Raw genomic sequence first — 27,578 nt, forward strand, 5'->3', positions numbered from 1 at the left:
ATAGCAAATGAAGTTAATATACGATAAGATAATAGAAGAAATAGTGATTCTCTGTTTAAAAGTAACCGTAAAGCAACTTTCTATTATAATAATTTGGTCATTAGCAAAAGTATTGTTCCGATATCACAAATTAAATGATGTTTGGAGCTAAATGACAATGATATTAACTGGGATGAAGTTTGGAATAATCGTGTAAATTGCATGAAACATAACACAAAAATAGCCCAGTTTAATTTAAGTTGTTGCATCGGATTCTGCCTTGTAAGAAAAGATTACAAATCTGGAAACTAGCAAGGAGTGACATATGTGACAATTGTGGTATAAGTATCGAAAATGAGCAACATACTTTTATGTAATGTTGTCCAACCTGTGTGGATACGATTCAACGAATTAATGCAAAAGATTACTTTTTTAAACATTATTGTTGGAACGGCAAATAAAGTCGTAAATGAACTATTGTCGTTATTTACTTTCTGTATTTATAAAATGTGCTTACAAAACAAAATTGATAAACGCAAACATGATGTAAAATTAATTTGGAAGTTATTCTCTCTCGAAGTTAAATATCAAATTAATAATGAATATTCATGTAATTTAACTAAAGCCAAGACCAAATGGTTACGCATAAAGGAAAAAGTTCTTAATTTATTAACGTAAACATTATTTATTGATCTTTTCTTTACTTTGTTTTGATCTATTGTATTTCAAATAATATAAGTTTATGTCTGCGTATCTGTATGTATGTATAATGTATTTATATGGATATGTACGGTTGTGTATATGTATGTTATGTATATGCATTATGTATGTGTATGGCATGTGTATGTATATGTATGTATAATATGTATACATATATGTATATATATTCTTTATAGTTTCTATGTGTATTGTTGATATGCCAATTTTAAAACATAATTTTAATATAGTTGAAATCATGATCATATATGTATTTTTGTGTACTATTAATTGCAATACTTAAAAATTACAACTTATATCAATTAAGTATTTAGACATGTTACTATTTTAATACATTCTTTTTAATTTGTGTCAAATTATTTGTAAGAAAGAATGAAAAAAATAGAAAAAAAGTGGAAATAATAAAGGTGGGTTGTTCCCACGAAAGACAAAAAAAATTTGAAAATAATTGATGAGGAGTACTATGTAAATGGTTGTTGTACTTAGATCGCCATCGAAGACTGATCGCTTACTCTGATATGACATTTTTACGCACAACCGTCATTATTTTATGACGTCATGATAAAACAAGAAAAATGTATTCTCTTGGACCAAAAATCATTATTGTAGGTACACATTGCCACTCACGAGCTGTGAAGTAAGTTGAATTTTGTAATTATACAGAGAAATAATAAGCCCTATACATTCAATATAAAAGAAAATTACTAAAGAATAAATATATTATATCATAAAGCTAGTAGTCAGTGCCTTTTATGACGTCACTAAATTTTATGTAAACAAGAAACATTAACGATAACTATCTTTATTTGATGCAGGTTATAATATCTAACACGTTGATCGATTACAGTATTAGTTAAATGAACATAATTAATTGTCTATGTTTGTTATTGGTCTTCTTTAGTTACAGTTTGTAGGCTGGTGGTCAGATCATATTAATTAACGACGTTTATTGTTCTTTAATTTAATTATAGTTCTCACGGTATTGGTTGTAGGTGGATTGTACATTGTTTTGACATTAACGTTTTTATTGTAACATAAAACAAAATAATGTAAAATGAAACGGTAATATAAAATGATATAATCTACGTGGAAGGTGGTCTGCCTTAAGCTGTCTTCCATACATGACAGGCCAGTACGAACAAAAGTAGGCCTATCTCGAGTTGAGACCATCCACTTTTATATGTTGTGTCGAATATTCACAAACTCGTATTGAACTCGGCATACGGTCTCAACTCGACAAACGGTTAAGTTATATGGCTTCCTGGCGTTCCACAGTCAAACTGCGTGTATAATTATATTCGCAAAAACTTTTTCAAATCATACTCTTGTTTACAAAAATAAATACACTATCAATTCATACAGTATTACAGGTATAACCAATTCACAATTGTACCAACCAACGCACGTCTCCTTAATGCCAAAATAAGATGTTTTTCATCTTTAAATTTATGAGTGTAAAAATACAATGGGATTGTACAAGTACAATACGTTTATGTGCAAGTTCCTTAGATGCCTATGTACCACACAAGAGAATATAATTTCCTTCGATCAAAATACGAATGGTTTCACTTTGCAACAGGAACTAAAGAAAACTAAGCAAATTAAGTCAATAACATCGTACACAGGAAATTGATCTGTATAAATTTAAATTTATTCTTTAATTTAAATTTATTTCTCAACCGAATTTGTAAACATACTTTATTAGAATAATGCGTAGATAAAAAAGAGAAACTGTTTTAAACAGAGACATATAACAAACTTAAACCTCTCACATGCTTTTGAAACATGGTACACTTTGAACATAAAGTTTAGGAGATATAAATATTTATTTCAGTCAGAGAAGAATGAGATAGAATAATAATAACCTTAAACATTCACCTTCTATGTTAAAAATATATTATCTTTCTTTAGTAGTGCACATATATCATGACAATTTAAATTACTTAAACGAAGTTAAGAATTCTGCGTTTTATGATTTTGTTGTTTCTAATGTTTTTTTAAAACATTTTTCTTCTTTAGGGGACTAATGCGACAAAATAAATACGATAAAATAAATAAAGAACCTTTTTTTAACGGATATTAAAAGCAAAACTTGTTGTATGTTTTCCCGATGTTTTAAAAAAGTTATTTTAAAAGTATAAGTACAAAACGAACATCGCGTCGTGACAGCCAAATTATTTGCGTTGCGCTTACGTACTTGCGTTGCGTCCTAGTAAGAATCAAGCTTTAGTTTATAGTCTTAACATCAAGTTTAACCAGGGTTTAGGTCCTGGTTCTACCGCACTACAGTAAGCTACTTTTGACATGACTATCATGTCTTACGTCTTGCGTTGGGTTCTAGATAGACTTTCTACAAGTCTGTATTTATTGTCTTTTTATGTTAGTCCACCAGTCGACGTTTCGATTTTTGTCTGGAAATACTGGAGTATCTGGAGTATCCAAGCTCAAGGAGTATACGTATGAAACGCCATTTGTGCAAATAAATTTATCTTGTTACTAATATTAAGACAAAACTCCGTCTGGAACCCAGACTAGGTTCTAGAGGGAACCAAGCTTTATAGTTTCGTGTATATTTGGCTTTGAATGTTTATTTTATTGGTAATAATACTGTGAAAATAAATATTTCACACAATAAAAATATGTGATCTTTTTTACAAAAACTAAAAGGCCTAATAATAAACAATTTTCGGTCAGCTTGTCCACGGATTCTTTTTGGATTTCATTTTTTTGGCTATTAAAATAATTTAAAAAAATCTGAACTAAGTAAAACTACTGTAAATAATACCTCTGTGTACCGATACTATATCTGCATCTAAAATAATAAATAACATAGGCTATGTCAGCAACTACACTGGATCAAAATTGAGGGCACTATATAGGAAATTCACTCATTCATTTAAACTAAAAATGTTAATGTTCAATCAACTAAAAAAAAAATAAAAATTTCCTACTAGATTTGATCTAATTTTGGGTTGGTCATCAAATTTTGTTTAGGCCTACCAATTTTCATTGGCATGCAATTAACAATAAACACTTTTTCTCTACAAACTATACTGTGTCATTATGTTCATAAAATACATCTTATTGATGTATGTACAGTATCATCCAGCAGTGGTTTATTATGCAGGTAGTGATCAAAACTTCAAAATCATGCCATACTTACAAAACAACATTATTATTATAAACAAGGCAATCTAACAACAGGACATTGAGCTTGTCTTGCCAAGATAGTAACAGTCCTTTGATCTTATGTCTGGATGCGACAAATACCAACAGTACTGTACTATGTACATATTCCCTGCAGCGTGTTGTCTGTTTAGGGGCGTGGAACTGATCATGTCACAGCCACAGATAAACCCTTTGATCTCTGGAGCTCTGTTGTTTGATTGCCTTGTCATAACACACCTAGTATATCCTTGCTATTTGATAGGTTGGTTTGTTATCACATGCATTATTCACCCATTTAAATGAACTGTACACTCAGCTTTTTATAAACATTTTCCAGAATTTTGTTCAGCCTGGTAGACTTGTGAATAATGTGTAATGAAAATCTAACCTGCATCTCACTATTCCGATATAGATAAAGGGGAAAATTTCAACTTATAAACATATTCTTTTAATTCAACTCATTCAAAACATTCATGATTTGTATATACTACTGAATTATATGAACCAAGCCAGTGTCCATTCTTTAAAAAAAAGAAACCCCTTTCGAGAAACTGTGATGTCAGACATGTATGATTACAATCTAAGAGGCTCCACATCATCATCTTCATTTATCATATTTGGCATACCTAGAGGATCCGAGTTGGGCCGCATTTCCAATTCAATGACGACTTTTTTAAAATCAGTGAAGTAGCTAATGAAAAATATCAGTATAGTTGCTGCGAGAAACCACTCACTAAATGTACTGACCAAATGAGCCGGGTAACCCTGAAAAAACAAAATAATAAATAATATTAATAAAATAAAAATTTCATTTATCTGTTTTTGTATATCTCAGAGCAAACATAATTTCTATGTACATTTTATATGCAAATGACAATAAATGGAAGTAATTGTCCACTGATGAAGAAATGAATGAAAATAAATCTCATCCAGTAGATCATTTTATCCACAGATGACAAGTCTGTAGCCAGAAGGGTTCCTAGGGTTCGAAAGAACCCTTTTCTTTTTTGAAACTAAAGAAAAGCAGCAAAAATGGGCAAACAGGTAAAAGGTAAACAAAATGTAGTTACTGCAGTAACCGCAGTAGAATAATCTAGATGCAAAAGCAGAGAGAAATAGATAAACAGAAATAGAAATAGATAGTTAAATACTAAAGGCAGGCATACACAGTCATACATTTGTCTGTCATACACATCATACAATGTATGATCAGACAAAGTCTGATCATACATTGTCACATACACACACATACATTTGTCTGTCATACATGACTATGCATAGTAACAAAATGGCAGACAATAGTCAACATCTGGCTGCTTGTGGGCTCATAATTTCTTTAATTTTACGAAAACAAAGAAAACAAAGACGGCGGAAACGCAACGTATGGGTGCGGACATGGATTGCCAGGAGGCAACATTTAGGCGCTTACCATACTTTAGTTAAAGAATTGTGCTTAGAAAATCAAAACGATTTTAAAAACTTCCTGCGCATGGATAAGGCCACCTTTGATGAGCTTGCAAATTTAGTGGCTCCATTGATAAGCAAGCAAAACACTACGATGAGAGAGGCAATTCATCACAAGGAAAGATTAGCTGTTACTCTAAGATTCTTGGCAACCGGTTAGTTATTTTTTTCGTTGAATCACTTTATATAAATTAACTAATTGATTACTAGGCCTAGTAAGTACTACTACTTGAGTTCTAGGCCTAGCCTATATAGACTAGTAAAAGTCAATACAATCAATGCCAACATTGCACTCAATATTTATTAATCAATTGATTATGATATATATTACATTTGCAATATAAATTATCTTTACCAATACTACTTTAAACTACAATATATTATATTACCAGTCGATAATCACCAGGGATCATTATAATCTGACATTTTTTAGATTTTAGTTAATTTTATAGTATATTTATTATGTTTTAAAGTATATTAAAGAATAATTTGTACAGTGGAAATATTTATTTTCTCAAGCATGAAAATTACTCAAATGTTGCCCACATTGGTACTGGATTGAAACTTTGTCATTAATAAAGGTTGTAAAACTGTTTTTATTATAGGAGATTCATATAAAAGTTTGGAGTATACATACAGAATTCCTGCCCAGACAATTGGTAAAATTGTTCCGGAAACATGCAAGGCTATTTATGAAGTTTTAGCAGACAAGTATCTTAAGGTGAGATATATATTGATTGATTGATTAAAAATTTATTTAAAAAATGTCCATAGTAAGTGAATCATTTTGAGCTTCAAACAAAAGGCAATTTATTTTGTGTTTGGTGATTAATTTTAGTTTCGGATCTTTAATCGCTTTCAGTTCATCTACAATGTAATTTGCATAATTTATATCTGGATCATCTTTTGCAGCCGGTTTGTTTGTAGCCATATCCAAGCAAGTGATGGCCTTTTCCAGAATCTTCTGCTCATCAACCTCACTTTTTTTGTTTAATTTTGATTTTTTAAGGGGTCGCTTTGTAGAGAATGATGTTTCTGCAATATCAATATTTTCTTTATCTTCTGTTGCTGATTCTTCCTCCATGTCCTCAAGCATACAATCAGCATCTTCAAGTGGTGTCTAAAAAATAGATATTATTATATGAGTTAAAATATTTGATTCATGGCTATAAAGTTTTACTTCATTAATCTTGCAGGTCCCAAATACAGAAGATGAGTGGCAAAAGATAAGTCATGAGTTTGCGACGCGATGGAATTTTGATAATTGCATTGGGGCTTTGGATGGCAAGCATGTTGTAGTATCTGCGCCGAATAATAGTGGTTCTTACTATTTCAACTACAAGAACAGCTTCAGCATTGTTTTACTTGCATTGGTAGATGCAGATTATAAGTTTTCTTATATTGATGTTGGGTGCAATGGTCGAGTTTCTGATGGGGGTGTGTACAAAAATTCAACGCTTTCAGATGCTTTAGATAAAAATCTGCTGAATATCCCTGAAGCCAGACCTCTCTTTGAAGATGGTATATCTATGCCATATGTTGTGGTTGCAGACGAAGCATTCCCATTAAAGAAGTACCTGATGAAACCCTACAGCTCAAGAGGCCTTACTGAAGAAAAGCGGATATTCAATTATCGCTTGAGCAGGGCACGAAGAATTGTGGAGAATGCTTTTGGAATTCTGTGTAATCGTTTCAGAATCTTTCTCAAGCCAGTTAATCTACAACCAGAATCTGTTGAGAAGATTGTGCTGGCAGCCTGTGCGCTTCACAACCTCCTCAGGGGTCAAAGTGCTAATAGAAACGTTTATACACCATATGGCTATACAGATGTGGAGGACAGGATAACGCATGAGGTGCATGAAGGGCAATGGCGACAGGAGCCTAAAGCAGGGGAAATGATACCTTTGGCTCCACAGGGTAGCAACTTTTACAGCAACGATGCCAAAGATGTCAGAGACAGATTCTGCAATTACTTCAACTCAGAGGGTCAGATACCATGGCAGTGGCAAATGATATAGATGCTTTATGTGTGGCGACATTAGGCTATAATTTTAAGATAAACGGATCCTGTTATATATTACTCAATAGCTTACCTCCATATTACAAATTGTTTTTCTTGAGGACAGGCTATCGTTTAAAAAAACAAGCCTATCCATAAATCTCCACCGACTTTTGTATCTCTCACTGGTCCCACTACCACTCTTTCTTACCCTCTCTTTCATTCTTTCTCGTCTATATTGGCTTCTTATATTGTTCCATTTTCGTTTAATTAGGTCCACTAAAATTTAAAAACAATTTATATAATTTTGATGATGTCAAATACTGTAAGTGTAAATAAGTAATGATTATTACTTAAATAACAATGATTTTTTATGATTTCAATACTTTAAACTGAATATGCAATGAATACATTATTACATTGTATGTAGACTTATTGTTAAATACTGTATGAATTGCATTTAGTAATACAGTACTAGAGTTTTTTTTTAATATTACAGTATAAATATTTTGGCAAAACATTAGAAGAAAAATAAAGATATTGCCTATACAAATAGTAAAAATACTAGTTTGTTTTGTAAAATTTGTTTTTTACTTCTCCTATAATTTACTAACTAAGCTAGGCCTAGCCTAGGCTAGTCTTGGCCTACTACTAGCCTACTAGCTACTAGTAGGCCTTTTCTACCTTTAACTAGTAGAGGCCTAGCTAGACCATATATTATTAAATACTATTATTATGATGATTTATGGATGACATGATATTTAAATTATAGCCTAATAGGCCTAGCTAGCCAGGCCTAAGGCTAGTTTAGTTGTAGGCTAGGCCTAGGCCTAGCCTAGATAGGCCTCCTAGTAAACATTTAAAAAAAAGATCTAGCCTAGGCCTAATTTGAACCACCATGGTCTAGGCTAGGCCTACTGATTTTTATAAAAATAATATTGGCTGAATTGGGTAAGGACAATAAGCATTTTGGCCAAGGCTAGGATAGCCTTACACTTAGGTTTCGTTTGCTTTTAAGTGGACTGAAGCACTTCTGACAGGCTTTTAAATTGAGTTCTAGCCTATGCCCTAGGCTAGGCCTAGCCTAGTAGGCCTATAGTATAGCCTAGCTAGGCCTAGCTTTAATCATACCTTCTGATTCCAACCGTTCAGCAATTTTACTGTAGGTTGCCGTCTTGAGAGTTTTATTGTGATAATCATGGGATTTAACATCCCATAAACATGGATTCTCTTCAAAGAGATCAATTAAATTGTCAGTGTCAACAAAATCCTCGCGCTCAACCATCTTGATCTTGCAAAAATAAAATAATAGTCTGTCAAAATCTCTGTGCTCTGATTGGTCAATAGTTAAAATTGTCTTCAGACATTCATAATACATGTATTATGAGTAGAGCATTGTTCTACTCTCATCAGACACTGACAGACACATAAAATGGCAATCAGACAAAGTCTGATTTAGGCATACACGATCAGATTTTGTCTGATCATACATTGTATGATGTGTATGACAGACAAATGTATGACTGTGTATGCCTGCCTTTACACGTACGGTAAACCAACTACAAACTAACAGTAGAATCCCTTCTTTTGTACACCCCCATACAGGGGACACACACAAGCCTATTATTTCCCGTGAAATGAACAAAGAGCAATAGATGCCTTACAGTACAGACAACTATTAGAGGGACACTTTGCTAGGTCCTGAATGTGTCCCCTAATAGAGGTTCTACTGTATAACAATATGTCTGGAAGTTAAATCTATAAAACATGAAATATTCATTATTGTTTTCTAGTACTTTAAAGTCTATCTACAGCCCATAACAGTACATCTAGTTCTGTTACAGAATTATGAAATAGTAATTGCTACGTGTTTTATCTTCATTACGCATCATATGCCAAAATAATAATTGGTTTAGAAATATACGCACACATGGGGTTAAACCTGAAAGTATTCCAGAAAAGGTCACGATTTAACTAGGTCTTTCACGCATTATGTAATAAGAAAAACAATAGTGAAACGCCTATTTACTATGTTAGCACTGTGCGACAAACCAACGAAAACCATGGAATTAATGGGTTAGAAACTCTCAGAAGATTAAATATTATATAATAATAATTGAGGTGAAATCTACTGAGAAAATAGAGTTGAAATTAGGGTCTCTGTTGAGACATCCACTCCAAACTTTGGAGTGCAATAACACATCAACTTTCTTTTAAATTTGAATAAAATGTTAATTAAATATGACAAAATTAATTGCAAATTCGAGATAAAATTCAGGTGTCTAATAGAACTTTACAAAATGTGATAACAAATTGGGTTTAATACTGAAATTCACTTTTTTAAATTAAATCCTCATGATTTTAAACATTCTTTGGAAAACAAATTTCTATGGTGTATAAACTTTTGTTTTGTAATGTATCAAACTTTTCTGCATAGAACAAAACTACTACATTGATTGATTTAGCACACATCTGCTGGCCAGTAATGACCAGTAAAATCTAGTTTAAAACCTAACAGTCATTGGACCGAGTTTGGCTGAAACCATGACAACAACTGACAAGACTACAAGGTCCCTTTTCCTTAAACTTAGTACCCTAAACATTTCGAAATTAAGACATTACAAATTGCCATATCCACAGACAGATATTAAAAATAATCAACTCCCAAATATTTTCAAACAATTCTTCACAAAAAATAATGAATTTCAGAACTACAATACTAGAGTAATTAGATGTTTTTTTCAGGCTAGTGATCTGGAGGTCGTGGGTTCGAGTCCCACTCGAGAACTACTTGCGAATTTTTTCGCAAGTATTCTCAATGTACTTAGTATAAAGTACAAATTACGTCAGAGTAGGGCAAAACATCTAATTACTCAACTCCCTCTGACGCAAAACTACAATTACAATACAATACTAGAGCTCATAACACAGTCAATAATTCTATAGGATACCATGGTCCTCTAATATGGAATAATTTAAGTCAATGGAAAATAAAAGAATAATTTGAATATTAATCTGTATTAATTTGTTTGAGTTTGTGAAATAAAAACGAATGAATAAATGAATACAATAAGCAGAAATCTCAGACCCAGGCCATAGTCAATAAGGCCAAATTATACAAAGTGAGACATCAAATGACAGGTTGGAATAACAACAATCTATAATAAAATTGAATCTGCACCACTGAGATGACATGGACCTTAAAAAAATGAGGAAAGAAAGAGTTGACAAGAGAAGTTTGCATGGAAACCAGGCGGCAAAAGACCTACTGTAGGGGATATCCCAAGAAAAAGATGGGCAGACACAATCAAAGGCAGTTTTTCATGGCAAAACATTTCATTTCTAACAGTATTAAGAAGAAATGGAAAGTTATCTTTGAAAACATAGTTTGTGTTAAAACTGATATTGGCCAGTAAACTGAATTCAGTAAGGAAACTGAGCTACTGGCCAGAAATTTAGTATGAGATAACTGAACTATTATTTCATTTGAAAATATTTAAATATTAATAACACCTGTAGGCTATTTAGTACATTTTATGCAAATACAGCAACCAAATAGAAATACCAAAGGTGTCCTCTAATGCTCTACTGTACAGTAAGCTTTAATTACATAATCAATATATGCAATGCCAAAGGAAAGCCAAATTTCCAGTAACTGGACCAATAAAGAATTTTGAAAATAATTTAATAGGGCAAATCCCATATGCTATAAAAGTTTCTTGTACAATCAGTATCACAATGGAACAAATCCCCATGCTTTTTAAAATACAAACTGACATGAAAACACTGGGGTAGTCTGCAAAATTGTTCAAATAAAAATAATCTGTGGAGGCTTTTATTGGAATGAGGCATTTCCTTATATCAAATAAAATGAAAATTCCTTTCATAATTCTACTTCCTGCTATATAATAATGGGCTGACGATAAGCTATATCTAAAAGTTGTTAGTAATAATAATTATGCTGTATCTCCCTTTAATTTAAAAATAGGTATTGAGTGATCTATCAGTTGTTTTAGTTTTTAATGCTGTCTTACTGTTTTTTGACACTTTGTTTGTACTGTATATTTTTTAACTTCAATTTTGATATTCTTGTGTGGAATAAAATTGCAATGAATTCTTCTAGTAACATACCTACTGTACCCCCGTTAAATGCAACAAATCAATGGTTTTTTGGCTGAATTTAACCGTGTATAAGTGAAAATGTTATTTTTAAAATTTTTCTTTTTTACAGAAGTGATTAACTTTATAAAAACTACAAAATCTTTTCAAAAAAATTTTTTCAAAAGCCTTTATTTATTAATCTTCATATTTCATGTTTTTGGGGGACAATACATCTTCTCACATTCAATGAGCTTACACCTCTAATCTCAGCCTGGGCTTAATTTTCAGAGTGGCCTTATAAATGAGGTTTAGATTCTGTTTCAGCATGGAAACAGTAATCTACAGGATGATTTTATCAGCTCAGAATCTTCAAACCTCTCGCTGTTTATGCAAGCAATGAGAGTAGGTCAAATAAACTTAAGAATACTTACGCCATCTTCATTGTTCCATTGAAATGTATCATTGTGTACATGGTGTTTCTTATATTTACTTGATGCTACAATCTCTGATAAATATGCTGATACAATTGTTAAAGAAACAATTGCATAAATAAAAATAAAAACAATTATTACATAGTACACCCCACATACACTTGGCAAAAAAATAAAATTACCCTGTGAATTCTTCTTAAACAAAACGTTATCTCAGCGAACATTTTAGCCATGATTCAAAACTTTCTGGAAAACAGATCATTGCGGGTGTGGTAGCTCAGGTGTCCAGTTTTTAGTTGGATTATTGTTCAATTTGTATTCAACAGCAAAATATAATAATATATTTGTATATGCTAGTATATAGTAGAAATGATAACTGTGTTTCACAACATAAAACAAAGCAACAAATTTTATATATGAATGAAAAATCCTGAATCCGCCCCCAATTAAATAATTATTTTATTTTCACCTATCAAATAGAGTAGAAGGGAGGTGTAAAGGACTTGAGCTAAGCCTGCTTGCTCCACCCTGCCTTTAAAATTACAGTAGTATGGTCTGTTTTAGAAAAATTTTGAAAAAATAGATACTGTTTACAAACTACAGATAAATCAGCAGAACTTTTTTTGTTTACATTTTTATAGAGGGCAGTAGATATGTTACACAGCAAAGTGAAATACAGGAAGTTTGGCGTTAAGAGCTTATTGACATCTTACAGACGGATTATGGAAGGGAGTCGCTTCTTATTTTGAGTGCTCTCTTTGGACATCTTATATTTAAATTTCTTTTATTTTCATCGCAAATACTAAGCACAACATGGTATCTAAGAAATAGCATATTAACGTTATCTTAGGGTGGAAATCCACTTTATAATATTAGTTACAAACAAGAGGAGCCAAGCTAAAAATAAAGGATAAAAGTTCATATTTATTCCCAAGCTTGAATTTAAACTGTCAATAAATATGTACACAGCTTAAGGAATATTTGTAATTTAGAATAGTCATTTTCCAAAATAAATTATTTTTTAAAATGCAAGCATAAACATATTCTTTTTAATAAAAAAAGTTTTTCAACTGCAGCGCTTTTTTATACTGCGATGCTTTAAGACTGTGATGTTTTTTTTACTGCAGCTTTTTTTTAGACTGAAGCGCTTTTTTCAACTGCAGTGCTTTTCCGACTGTGTGATGCTTTTTTAACAGTGGTGATTTTTTCGATTGAGGTTACTGTATGGTGCTTTTCATTTTGACGTACATTTAAGCAATGTTGGACCCAGTCGTGTTCTTGAAATATCTTAATGGTTATCTAGAAACTATATCATAGTTTTTAACAATTTTTGTAATTTTAGCATTGTAACAAATAATACTGGTCATCAGCATGGAAAGATGCAATCAAAATTTTACAAACTAAATTACCTGTATATTGTACTGGTTGATTTCTAATTGTTGTGGCATCTGAATATTGTGTTATTAACCATTTTATAGTATAATAAATATTAAAATGACAAAAGAAAATTGTGCAATAAAATAACAAACCGATGCTAAGGTGAATAGATTAATGCATTGTTATTTTTGAATAATACAAATGTCAATTGTGTTGTTTTGTTAAAAATGCATAATGTTTTATACTTATATAAGTTGTATTTTAAAAATTTCAAATGTTGTATTGTCACGTGGTCCCTTCACATGTACTTTTTAACAGAATATTACTGCGTGCCGCAAAGCTCCTCGTCTGATCTCAATCAAAAATACCCTCCGATGTTCACATGTACATTAACTAATGAAAGGGATTGCGATAGTTTTTCCTTTTACAGCGAACACTATCAAAATCAGGGGCAAATCCAGAATTTTGAAATAGAGGGGGAGGGGGAGGGAGCCCTGTGTCAAAGCGAATTTAGGTAAATGACACCCCCAGATGGTCAGAAATGGTACGCTCGCACAAAAAATTCATGATAAATGCACCTCCCAATAGTCTTTTTCACACAGAGTCAACAGTGTTTTGTTTTGTGTTAAATGTGTAGTCATTATTAAATAAAAAAAGTGCCTGAAACCTCAAATTAAACATAGTAATTTCTAAAAGGATACTAGTAAATACAAAAACGATGCCAGACATCGTTAAAAATAACCGGAACCGACAAACAGAGTAACTTGTCCAATTAGGGCATATCTTATATGACATCCACGTCTGTATTCCAGCATAAAAGACGCCACCAATAAAGGCACAACAAGCACCAATCATGTGCACCGTTAAAACAGCTACATCCTGAAAGATGGAAAGTTAAAAGATATTAAAATAGTCTTTCACAATGATTGGATATTAGAGATATCCTATAACAATTTGTTACAATTTGGTACTGTATGTGTGAATGTATGTATTACATTACAGAAAATTAAAATACAGAATACAAAAAACAGAGATAAAAACACCACCATCCACCAAATCAATCTATTGACAGAAACAAAAACTAAAAATTCAAAGACCGCAGTACAAAATCAATGGCGCTATGCATGTTAGTGGTTGAAAAAATAAGCTTTGAGCAATTTTTTAAATAAGGCAACAGAAGAGCAGTGTTTAATTTGTGCAGGGAGTAGAAACAACCCGGACGTGGCCCGGTTGGTATACATTTTTTGTGGTATTTATCAAGTTTGTAAAGGCGTTTGAACTACTATTTAATAACATATTTTATTGATACTACCAATGTTGATATATTAAATAAATTGCTAAAAAACAGTCTCGCTGGAACAAAAACAAACATTAGCGAAGAATTTATGTTTATAAATGCATACCACAATATAATAAAATGGGCCGAATCATCCAGGGCCGAATCCTGCTGCCTATCCACTGTAGTTATATTAATTTACCTGAAAATTAGCAACGATGCTTAAGCCGAGTGCAGCTACAGTAGCAATGATCAGTGATACTATGTTGCAAATTCTAAACTTTCTACTTTCAGTTGCATCATCATTTAAGTCTTCCATTTGTTTGTATCTGATCCATGCTGATGCAAATACTGTACAAAATATTAAAATGATTTTTAATATCCATTTAACATTGCTCATATAAAAGGGGGGTGGGGGTAGATGAGTGAAACTTGACTATCCGAAAAAACTCAGTTTCCAGCTAAGCTTGAAAATGATATAATAAATACCATTTTAAACAGTTGCAGTAGCCGAGTGTCATACACTATCATATAGAATACCCAGTTGTAAATTTACTACCTGGTTGAAAATACTAGGAAGGAGAAGGTGACGTGGAAAGGAACTGGCTACCCAACCACAATCACAATGAGCTCAACAGCTAATTTTTTCTTTACGTTCAGAATGGACTTTATCTAAATATATACCCTATGAAAATACCCTCTTGTGAGCCTAACCTTTGAGAAGGCAGCAAAATACAATTTCCACATCTTTTTTACTTACAGAGTAATGCAGTGGTATTAAGTAATTGACCAAAAACACAACTTTCGGGTGGTTTTCCGCCAGTATCACTGTAAAAAATGCATAAAGAAGTTTAATATTTGTAAATGTCACTAAAAAATACATTAAAGAATCCATGTAAATCCATGATGCCTACTGTATGCTGCATTTTGAACTAACATTTGAGGTATAACTTCAACCAAAAACAACTGTACCAAATGCTTATCTGCAGCTTGTTCACACATAAATACATAAAAAAAATACATTAAAGAATCCATGTAAATCCATGATGCCTACTGTATGCTGCATTTTGAACTAACATTTGAGGTATAACTTCAACCAAAAACAACTGTACCAAATGCTTATCTGCAGCTTGTTCACACATAAATACATAACATTTGTATTAACTATTAAATTTTTATTTGTTGGTTTTATGATATCATTTTAAATTAATAATGGTATAATTTAACGTAGAGTAAATTCTCTACCATGATTTTATTGAACATGTGTATATATAGTAATTATATTTTTATAAATCAAAGAGCTGCATAGGCAGGACATAGAAAAAAAAAAGTTAAAACTGCCTTAGTATAAGTTTATTTTTACGACATGTTTCGAGCATAGCCCATCATCAGGTGAAGAGAATTGTAACAAAGGATAACATATAAGTCACAAAATTACATAATTATATTTTTATATTGTTGATTTAATGTTATTATTTTTAATTAATGATGGTAATTTAACGTAAAGTAAGAGAGATTCATATCATGTACCCAAAACATTTTTCAATACTAACCTTATATATGGAAATAGGCTCTGAACATCACCCCTACTAACAGACATAGCGTAGCTTGTGATAACAGCTGACAGAGATACAACTGCCAGACAAACAGAAACAAAAGACATGCCTTGCTGTTTTATACATGATAGATCCATGATGTCGATATTTGCTTTCTATTTCTGTAATACTGTATAATATCCATACTAAATAATAATAAAGTACAGTACTATATTAATGTTTTTGAAATTGAATAACTTTTGGGCTTCAAGTCTAAAGAAAACTGAATTCAATCTGCAAATTTTTAACACTTTTGATTTTAATACATTTAATTGTGTAGCCCTACACAAGAATAAGACTTATACATGGGGAGCATGATGACCACAAAGTTGGAAAGGCAGGCAGTTAAAAAAAGAATAGGTACAGCTGGATTTTAGTTTTCAGTGAAAAGGAGTGGGGCTGTAGCTTGATGGTTATGCTCTGCTACCAATCCTAGAAACCTGGGTTCAAATCCCTAAAAAATATATGTTTAACTGTGATCTGAGCAAGACTCTTATACTTATAGAAGGATCCTGTAATATAAAATATGTATAAAATAGAAAAAATAAAAAATCAACCAAAGAAAGGAGACATTGGAATTGAAAATCAAATTACTACTGGATATATTCTTTGTGGTTGTTTGTCTAGGCACTTCTAACACAATTCTATAATAAAATGTGTTTCTGTAAAATAAGAGGACCTGGAAAAAAGATAGCTAACCTACTGTACACTATAAGAAGGTGTAAAGTGAGGATAACTTGGATATACAGTTAAAAAAATGCATTTATAAAATACATCCACTTCCTTGTAGCTACATACAATATACATACACTATTACTGTACTTATACTGGATGGTGTCTTTTTTACTGTAAATAGGTACAGCTGAATGCTAGGATCAGTGAAAAGAAGTGGTGCTGTAGCTTGATGGTTATGCTCTGCTACCAATCCTAGAAACCTGGGTTCAAATCCAGACAAATATACTGTATGTTTGTCTGTGAACTGTGAGCAAGGATCTTTTAGAAGGATCCTGTAATAATATAAAATATGTATAAAACAATAATAAAAAATCAACCAAAGAAGGAGACCCTGGGAGGAGACATTGGAATTGAAAATCAAATTATTACTTGATATTCTTTGTGGTTGTGTTAGTCTAACATAATTCTATAAAAGTGCAAAATAAGAAAAAAAAAGAATTAAATAGATAGCTAACCTACTGTACACTATGAAGATGTAAAGTGTGGATAACTTGGATATACATAATTAATAAAATGCATTTAAAAGACGGAAATACATCCATGTCCTTGGATGGAGCTACATACATGCATACAATACATACATTATTACTGAAGTAACTGGGATGGTTTCCTTTTTACTGCCTGTAAATGATCAATTTTAATAGATCATCACCTTCCAAATTCAATCCTTCCACCACCTTAACCCAAATTAGTACTGTCTATTAATATTATAATTTTTAGAATCTTACCAAAGGCTAGGACCCCTAGGCTCTATTGCATCTTCATCAAAAATGGTCACAATCCATCCATCTACTCACAAAAAGGTAGGCTGTTTGCACAATGCTTTGAATAATATTTTCAATCACAAGACAAAATGACGTAATAAAAAGGTCACGAGCAAGAATTAACCATTATTTTTGGGTTTTGTAGTTCTTGATATTTGAGGACCTACAGTATAGAAACTATCAAAACACTCATTCTTTATTTCGATAATTATATCTAAAATATTTCAACTGTTTACAATAAATATTACTTTTTAATAAATTTGAATATGTATCATGATTTAAAATCATATATTTTTATTTACCTTAATTAAAAATGGAATGTCTTTCATGGGTTGGAAAAACAAAGGGGATTTTCCCGTTTCTGTCTTCAGGCTGGAATCGTAATGGGTGCAGTGAGAGAGGACTTTTGCTGTTTTTGTAAAGCAAGAGAATAACCATTTTATTATTTTTTTGGCACTTTAGACTTATCTCACTGCTGTTTATATAACACAACAAGGTATGCCAGTAGGTTTAGTATCTCGGAAGATGTTATTTGTTTTCATTTACAAGTCTAGCCTAGCTAGAACCCTGGCTAGAGTAGCCTAGCTAGCTAGGCCTAGCCTACGCCTAGCTGGTTAAATACTTCAGGGGAGAGAGTAAATCAGCTGAGAACATTCAGGCCTAATAATAACACTAGGCCTTTACTAGGCTAGACTTATTAATAGATTATTAAGTCTAGGCCTACTACTAGTTGGTCTAGCTATCTCATTCAGGTTGTTTGTATTTAAGTTATAAATTTATAGGCCTATTTAAAATATAATATTTTTCTGCAGAAGTACAGTAATTAACTTGATTAAATCTACAAAATGGCCTATTCAAAATCTTTAATATTAGATATTGTAATATTAATTTGATCATTGATGATGTGTCCACAAACATTACTTACATATTACATTACACAAACTAGATACATTCGTAGGTCATGTCATTGTTAAGGGACAATATTATAATAAATAGTATTAGTAATACGGTACCATATCCAACCATGCAAGTTTCTAGGTATATAGTACATTCCTGCTTTTAAAACCATGTTTACAAAAAATAATCGTAAATGGTCATTCTTCAGTAAGTTTATAAAAAATTGATTTTAAAACTTGCAGTTGATTCAGATAAATGAACATGAATTCAAGATTCAAGAAATGTTATTTGTCCATAAAAATGGAAATTCACTTTGCTTGGTAGATTAAAACAACAATATTGCAACAATTTAAAACGTACAGTATTATAACAGATTAAAAATACAAGATAAAAAGTTAAAAATACTGTTAAAAATGTAAAACTATTTAAAAATTGCATTATCGTCTTACATTAGAATTAAAAATATGAATACTATTTACAGCGATGGATTTTCTAGTTCTACAAAGATTTGCTCTTGGAGGTCGTAGCCTAATACCTGATCTATTTAAGTTATAACAGTAATGTAACGGATGAGTGGGGTCTTCCATAATATTGTTTACTTTTTTTTAAATACTCTTTTCATAGATAAATGAACAAGGCATTAGATCAGCTTTAATAATATGTTGTGCAATTTTACGTGGTCTCTCAATATTTTTCTTATCATTTTCAGTAAAGTTACCATAAAAACCTCCAATGCTAAAAGATAAAATACTTTGAATAATACTTTGATAAAATAGAACTTGAGTTTTCTGAGAAAGTAGAGCCTTTGAGATGCCTTCTTGGAAATCATGAGAGAGTTTGACTCCCAGTTTAATTTGTTGTCAATTATAGTACCTAAGTATTTGTATTGGGTTACTCTTTCAACCTCGGTTTCTTTAATAGTTATTACATTATGTTCAACTGCGGTTTTACGAAAATCTATTATCATCTCTTTGGTTTTAGTAATATTAAGTATTAAGTTCATATCATCACACCAATTAACAAATCTTCCAACTTCATTAACAAATTCATTTACATTCTGCTTACTATCGCAAAGAAAACCACTAATTACAGTATCGTCAGCGTATTCTACAATATTGCAATCTTTACTTAAAATATTAAAACTACTTGAATAAAAAGAGAAAAAAATTGGAGAAATAACACATCCTTGAGGAGCTCCAACACTGATAGATTCTTTGTTGGATAGGATACCATTGCACTTAACCATCTGCGGTCTATTAATCAAAAAACTATATATACCTTTGGCGAGCTGAGGTGAGACATTAAAACTTAATAATCTATCAATTAAAACATGTGGTAAAATAGTATTAAAAGCACTGGAGAAATCGAAAAATATAGACCGTACATAATTTCTTTTTGAATCAAGGTGATGATATGTATCATGGAGATAAGAATTAACAGCATCGTCAACCCCTCTATTTTTCTTGTATGCAAATTGATTCTTATCTGCATTACCAATATTTTCCTTAAGTCTAGATACAATCAACCTTTCTAAGCATTTCATTATATTTGAAGTAATTGCAATTGGTCTAAAATCTTTTGGTACACTAGGTTTATTAACTTTAGGCAATGGATTTATAATAGAAGTTTTCCATATGCGTGGAACAGTACCATTTCAAAAAATAATATTAAAAATATAAGTAAAAATTGGACATAGTTGGATATTGCACACTTTTAAAATTCTGTTTGAAATCCCATCTGGTCCAGTTGCTTTATTGACTTTTACACGTGCAAATTCTCTTAAAACCTCGTCTTCATTAACAAAAACATTATTATTATCATCATTACCAATATTGTTATTATTATTATTATTATATTCATTATCTTTAAGATTGTTAAGTTTCTCACTGGTAGCCAACATGTCTGTTTCATATTGACCATCATCAAATCTGCAGAAAAATTTGTTTAAGGAGTCCACAAACTTCTTGTCACAGTCACCAACGTATTTTTTCGGTTTTTCTTTGTAGTCAGTGAGCATATGCATTGCCTTCCAGGCCGAATGCGTGTCTTTATCCTTGAAATGTTTTTCCATTTTAGCTTTATATTTTTGTTTTGCTTTTAAGATACTAGCATCAATCTCCTTCTGAATTCGCTTCGCTTCATCTTTCTTACCGGCTGCATATTCTTTTTTCTTTTTAACTATGAGACATTTTGTTTCATGTAAAAACCATGGCTTGCAATTTGGGTACATTTTTGTCTTCCTTTTAGGTATAATTACAAGCACAATCTTTACTATATATTTCGTATTTTATTCGTATTTATAAATACATGGTTTCATTTTGCTGTCATATCCATCACATTTATGGAATATACAAAGATAGAAAAAATAACGGGTTAGGAATTATAAAATTATTTCCATTATTAATTATTTGATACGATACAGTATTTTTTTTCTGGATTAATCAAATGGCACATATTTCAAACAAGAAGAATGTAGTTTTGTTTATTTGAGTGGAAAGTTTTTTTTTAGTTTTTAGGGGTTAGGAGGCCTAGGTCTACTACTATGATTATTTAGAGAGGACAAAGGTAGACAATTAGCAACCAGGTAGCTTGAATATCATACCTTTATTAATGGCCATATTTTGGTTTATTTTCAGAATGTGTGCATGGTTTTGTATAGGATTAGGATGGCTTCCTATCCTAGTTGGAATATTTATGGGCATGTCAATATTTATACCGTAAGTACTATTATTTTATGTGTGCATAAACTCACAATGTACATAGGCCTTTGTGTATTTCTGCTTCCGGAAATGTATTCAATTAAGAAATATAATAAGGCTGCGAAACACTAGGACAATAACAATCTACGGTAAATTGATAAACATACATTTTTATTACATAAAACAAAAGAAATTCTAACAGTTTTCATTTAGAAAAAAAGTATATTAAACCACTTTATTAATTATGCTGTCTTCGATAAAAATATTATCTTTTTAAATCTAATCAAATCACATCAATAAGAACAATAAAATCGCTGTATAATATGATATAATTGCTCTTACTAAACATGATGTCTATTATTGGACTTGAGGAAGCTTAATGTTTATACTATTGTTCTTTCTTTGTTCGAAAATACCGATAATTTACTGTATTTATTCAAATAAATGCCTCAGGTGTTTATTGTTCAGGAGGCTTTTTAGGTTGGGGTTCAGGGGTTTGGGACTTTTTCGAGGGAGCCTTTATTTTTTAAATTGTATAATACTTGGTAAATTGTGATCTGTATGTCAATCAATGAATTCTACTACAAATAGAAATGTGTTGTAATACGATATTGTGTATATATGCATGTGACAGGCGTTTATTCTAGGAAATAAATATATGCCCCGGGGAGTTTATTCAAGGGGGCGTTTACTCAAAATGATGTTCTATGGAGGCATTTATTCGAGGGAGGCGTTTATCCAAAGTGGGGCGTTTATTCAAATAAATACGGTAATAATTATAATTATAACTAATAATAATTCTCAAAGAAAATTATATATATCATAATATCACTATGCCAATAATTAATATAACTAATTTTTTTTAAAGGTATGCAATATCTGTCAGTCTTGGTCATGTGAATGCAGGCTTTCCATATATCAGGTACAATGTTGGTTTATCTAAACGGAATGTTAATTAATATAAGTCTCTTTTTATTAAAACAGTTTTACAATGTCTGTACTTATTTTTTTAGTTATTTTGTTATAAAATGATTTCTTAATGCTTCAATATGATACTTAAGTATTTATACTTAACGTTAACTTTTATATTTAAAGACACCTTCCCTACAATTTGTGACATTTTGTAAAAATAATACATAATATATTACTTTAAAAACATTAAACCAGGTCATTCCTTGTTTTAAATGTACGTTTTATAGTAAATTATGATAAAAAGTGAGAAACAATGCACTACTTAAGTAGCTCGCAGCGAATGACCTCTCATGATGGACGGTCTTTAGGCCTAGCCTAGCTAGGCTTAGTTTTGTAGGCCTAGCTGGTAAACATCGGTAACGTACGAACATCGTACGCTAGCAATACACCTAGCCTGACGTTGTATAGTTGCTGCATTAATTGTCTTTCTATTTTTGCCAGACTCTGTTGATACAAATTGGGGAAAACCCGGTATTTTCGCTGAAAAGTTAGGAGTCTTCCATTTGTTTTGGCCTCACAATCGATCGAAAAGTGGGTGAATTACAGAAGAAAAACAAAAATATCAATGCGCGCGCAATGCATTTTGGGATTTATAGCGGGCTGCTATAATTATTAGAATCGACTTATTTTTCACATTTTTAACCATTTAAAGACGAAAAAAGTTATCGCAATAAGACTATATATTATTATTTTTACATTAAATATAGTTTGTGATCTTAAATTAGATCTAAAAAACGTAGGGAAGGTGTCTTTAATTTTCTCATTATTTTTAGGGTACACTATCATCAAGCTCATTTCGAGTTAAATTATAATGTGTTTCCTTTTCATATCTTTATCGAACCTTAATTGAAGCATTTGTTTATTTTAGTGATACAGGGACATACATACCTGAAAGCTGCATATTTGGACAACTTTTAAATGTGACAGCAGCATTGGGTAAGAATAATATGTAATTCAATTCAATTCACATAATAAATATACATTTTCTAAGAATGAAAAACTTTTCTTCAAAGCATACCCTGGGGAAGCTGCAGTGGTTGAATGGTTCCTACATACCATAGCAAGGATTTGTACAAGGGGTTCTTTTTTCCACTAAAAAAAGGTGCATTTTTCACAAAAAGGGGAAAGTACAGTATAAGCATAAGCAACTGGTTTTCATACACGCATGCGAACCATGAGAAAGCACGCTATTTCATTACTACAGTATGATTGGTCAGTTTAATACCTGGGGCAATACATGCGCATGCAGTAACAACTTGAGAAATCTCGGAAAAAAATGCAGGCCTCTCATCGGTGTTTTTTTCAAGGGAAATTGTTGCAGGTGTGAAGTCACACATTTAGTTAGTCCTTTTATGAATCTGAAATGATGTCATCTTTGTATTATTATATTAATATTAGAAAAGTTATTTATTTACTTATTAAAATATGTATTATTAATAGGGGCTCTACTGTTTATTTAATTTAAGTTACTATTTTAAAATCATATTTTACTATGTTTATCATAAACATAGTAAAATTCTTTTATTTACCCAATATAAACAATAATTTATGGTTTATATTGGGTAAAAAGTTGAATATTATGTAGAAAGTAGAGGATTTAACAAATTCACACTGTAAAATGTATTGTTTATTCCAGCATTTGCTACTATGTATGTACGTTACAAACAAGTTGAGGAAACTACAAAAGATTCAGTTATTCCTTCTGGTGGAAGGTGGAATAGGTTGTCACTTGTTCTAGGCTCCTGTGCTGCTCTAGGAATGAGCCTGGTTGCAAACTTTCAGGTTAGTATATAATATGTGCTCAGGGAGAACAGAACTGATACACCTGAAAAGCTATAACAGATCGAATGACAGGTTGGGCTTGAACAGAATATGAGGGACTATTATAATGTTTAACCTGCAAGAGCAGATCCATTGTGTGGGTGAGAGGAAGGTCTGCCCGGTGGATCAATAACAGATTCTCAATAGACCTTCCAGTAGGTAGAACAGATTCACTGGATGATTAGAAGAAACTTTAATGGTACACTAGAAGTTAGAACACATCCACCAGGAAGCTTTGTGTTTTATTTGTATTGTACACCAGTATGTGGTTATATATAGAGGAAAGCTTTGGGACACAAACACATGTCTTTTTACTGGAGTGTCCCCTGAATATGGTTTGGCCGTAGTGTTAAAACATATATATTCTTTTCACAACAAGTTGTCTCCTTCGATCTTCAATTAAATTTACCATTATTTTGTACTAAATTGTTGATACTGTAGGTGCTGATGAGAACCATTTAATTTATTTCAGCTGGCCTGATGGTCATGCATATTATTATAATAATTACATTTTTATTTCATTTCAAGGAACTGAATGTTTTAACTGTTCATCTGATAGGTGCAACTGGCTGTTTTGGACTTGGAACTCTTTACTGTTTTGTACAAACTTCAGTGTCCTACCGAATCCATCCACACTTTTGTACACAAACAACTTACAGAGTTCGAGGCATATTATCTGTGATAGCACTTGCTGCCTTTATCTCAAGTATCCTTTGATTGAAACATCCACAATGTCCCTGGGTCAAAGCTTTAGTGCATTTTGATTTACTATGAGAACTATACAGTATATACTGTGTATTATTATACATATAGTGAATGTCTATGAGTGTAATAGTACAAATAATGGCATGAGGTGAATGATGAAAAAGGTCAAATTAGGCAAAGTCAAGTTGAAATTTTACCTTTCATCATTCACCGAATATATATTTATATAGGTGTTATATAAAGTTTATATATGTACACCTACGGTAATGGTCCGTTTCTGGTGCATAGCGCCAAATAAATAGTTTATTTCAGAATAGATTTAAAATCTACTTTTTATATCGACTACATTTCTGCTAAATTTTTGTTCCTAAATAACCATTTAAATCAGTGGGCAATCGTTAGCATTACCCAAAATGCAATGTGCTCTGGTGGTCAATTCAGTTATTGTAGTGTAGTTGACTCAAGGTCAGCAGCTGTCAATCAAATAACCGTTATTGTTGCACAGAAATAACCGTTTTGGCATTCAAATCAATTGGGTGTTTTTATTTTTTGAATACATGAATATAATATTCTCTCCATTCAACTCATAAATATATGCATTAATGTACAGTACATGTATTTGTTAAACACTACTTAACTGTTTTGTATAGCAATGGTGTTTGCTTCACTTGCTAATGCTAAATGGGATGCTGACCTTCCTGATAAAACAAAGTGGGATAAAGACCATGCTGTAAGTGTACACATTTATTTGATATAAAGATAAATCCAAATGCTGTGGGTATCAGTGACTGGATCTCAATGGAAATGCAAAATAAAATAAACAAAAAGCTCAAAACGATAATTAAAACAGAAAACATTTGCAGAGCTTTCGGGCAACACTAGTTCTTCATCAGTGCATGTTAGAGTACTTAGACAAAATAGAGAATATAAAGCAAGCACTGCCTGAGTAGACTGAAATAAAAACAAAGGAGGCACAGGCTGGTGAATAGAGGGGGGAGAGAGTGAGAGTAGAAAACAATGAAGATAGCTTGGTAGATATAAACAATTTAGGAATGGAGAACTCAAATAATATTGAAACTTAAATTTAGGATGAAATAATTTTAATAAACATGACATTGTTCCTATGATACAGTTGGTCACATGTTATATACAGTATTTAATATTTGTTATTTTTATTTACTATTTTTATTAATTTGGATAAATAACTAGAGATACTGTACTAAATTACTAGAGAGGAGTAATGACTTCAAACCATGTCAACTAATTTTTGTTAACTGTGATTGCATTGGAGTTGACAATCTATGTGTATTATCTTTGGTGCTAACAGACTTTTTAATGATGGTTGTGAAAATCTTTATTTTGCAGGGTTATACAGAGCATGTAGTCAGCACGGTTTCAGAATGGATACTAGCTTTTGCATTCCTTTCATTCTTTTTCACATTTATCCGGGAGTTCCAGAAAGTTGATCTGGAAGCTCAGTTGAAACCGTCAACGTACTTCCTGCTAATGGGGAGTGGTACATCGGGTATGTACTCATAATGTCACATGAAGTACTGGTTCGATGAACGTGGTTGTAGTGTAGTGGAAGTCTCAAGTCTTTCCTGAAATGTTTTGCATCATCTCGGTGACAAGAAACAACCAATAATATAGTCTGCTTTTTAGAAGTACATCATGCACAAATTATTTCTACATCCAGAAAGCGTCTTGTATACCACTTTAATATGAATAAATTTCACTTTTACAACTTTGGGACCTCTCTAAAAAGTAGTTAAATACCATTTGAGTATTACTGTAGTAGTAATATTGTGTTCCTAATAAAACCTTGTTATATAGAACAAACATCTGTTGTGGGAAAAAGAAGTTGGTAATGTATTGAGGTGGTGGGACATAATTCAATAATTGGGTATGTGGTGTAGTATTGTATATACAGTATACAGTACTGTACATACATTTGTGAAAATATACACAGAAAAAACTTATGCCAGTAAATAATTGAAACATTTATTTCAATTTACTGTAGTAAAATTCACATGCTTACTTTTATAGATTTCATACATTTTATTTTTATTATTTATAATTTTTACTTTTCAAAATTGAAGTATTTATAACTAACTTAATATTTTTTAACATAGATTTTCATCTTAATGTTTCTTCTTCACGACACGCTATTGGCTTCTATGCATGTTCATTTGTTTCTGAGCATGTGTAGAATTATTTTTACTCGATAGCTGCATAGTCCTGAAAATGAAAAGCCATTAATGCTGCACAGTATGTGCAATCCGACACGAACCGGATGCAACGCAAGCGAGTTGACCAGTGACAGTTTGGATAATCCATCACTGATTGGTCAAAATTACTTGCATTGCACTTACAGTATGTTGTGTTGCATTAGTGAGAATCTAGCATGGAGGGCTTAAAATATCGACACGGAACTGTGAAAGCAATGCAATGTCAACATAAGTGTAGTTTAGTTGCGTTGAGCATGTTCTACTTTTCTCGTCTGAACACAACTGCAATCTTCAAATCATGTAGTATGTGCTGGTATGGATAACTGTGACTATCAGTTGAATATCAACAAACACTTGCACACTGGGGTCTTTTCATAGTGCTACTTTCAGCCGAGTTGAGTTCCAGGTAGACATAAGTCTACTGTATAGTATCATTCAGATTTAAAACACTTCTCGCTCAACTGGGCATCAACTCTTTTTAACATCACCCAAGTTCAAAATGTTATAGCCCAGAAAGTTAGGTTTAAAATTCAATATCTAATTTTCAATTGTTGACTGAGTATCCTATATACTGTACTAGCAATTTGATTAAGAGTAATACAATTGATCCTTGAAAATGTATGTAAAAATTTTTTTTTAAACGTGAAACG

General features: G+C 31.7%; 3 protein-coding genes across 4 annotated transcripts; 1 reads left to right on the forward strand and 2 right to left on the reverse strand.

Annotated features, from left to right (window-relative positions):
• Window positions 1-1,667: 1,667 nt before the first annotated feature.
• On the reverse strand, window positions 1,668-17,681 carry LOC144848150 (DNA damage-regulated autophagy modulator protein 1-like). 2 transcript variants are annotated; one of them, XM_078704842.1, is made up of 7 exons: window positions 17,571-17,681; window positions 16,066-16,253; window positions 15,273-15,340; window positions 14,715-14,863; window positions 13,938-14,115; window positions 11,860-11,945; window positions 1,668-4,629 (listed from the first exon to the last, which is right to left on the reverse strand). In XM_078704842.1, exons 2-7 carry the CDS (start codon window positions 16,203-16,205, stop codon window positions 4,438-4,440), a joined length of 813 nt encoding a protein of 270 aa, XP_078560968.1. In that variant the 5' UTR covers window positions 16,206-16,253; window positions 17,571-17,681; the 3' UTR covers window positions 1,668-4,437. The 2 variants fall into 2 exon arrangements, with proteins under 2 accessions (XP_078560968.1, XP_078560969.1); XM_078704843.1 differs by having other exon boundaries at window positions 16,066-16,231; window positions 17,581-17,637.
• Window positions 17,682-17,980: 299 nt separating this feature from the next.
• On the forward strand, window positions 17,981-26,704 carry LOC144848640 (DNA damage-regulated autophagy modulator protein 2-like). Its single transcript, XM_078705464.1, has 8 exons — window positions 17,981-18,102; window positions 21,140-21,220; window positions 22,071-22,124; window positions 23,043-23,110; window positions 23,811-23,956; window positions 24,524-24,701; window positions 25,351-25,430; window positions 26,066-26,704. The coding sequence occupies exons 2-8, from the start codon at window positions 21,141-21,143 to the stop codon at window positions 26,237-26,239; spliced, it is 780 nt and encodes a 259-aa protein (XP_078561590.1). The 5' UTR covers window positions 17,981-18,102; window position 21,140; the 3' UTR covers window positions 26,240-26,704.
• On the reverse strand, window positions 19,089-20,733 carry LOC144848962 (uncharacterized). Its single transcript, XM_078705915.1, has 2 exons — window positions 20,290-20,733; window positions 19,089-19,152 (listed from the first exon to the last, which is right to left on the reverse strand). The coding sequence occupies exons 1-2, from the start codon at window positions 20,731-20,733 to the stop codon at window positions 19,144-19,146; spliced, it is 453 nt and encodes a 150-aa protein (XP_078562041.1). The 3' UTR covers window positions 19,089-19,143.
• Window positions 26,705-27,578: the final 874 nt, after the last annotated feature.

This window comes from Antedon bifida, chromosome 7 (assembly GCF_963402885.1).
Source record: "Antedon bifida chromosome 7, ecAntBifi1.1, whole genome shotgun sequence".
Taxonomy (NCBI): domain Eukaryota; kingdom Metazoa; phylum Echinodermata; class Crinoidea; order Comatulida; family Antedonidae; genus Antedon; species Antedon bifida.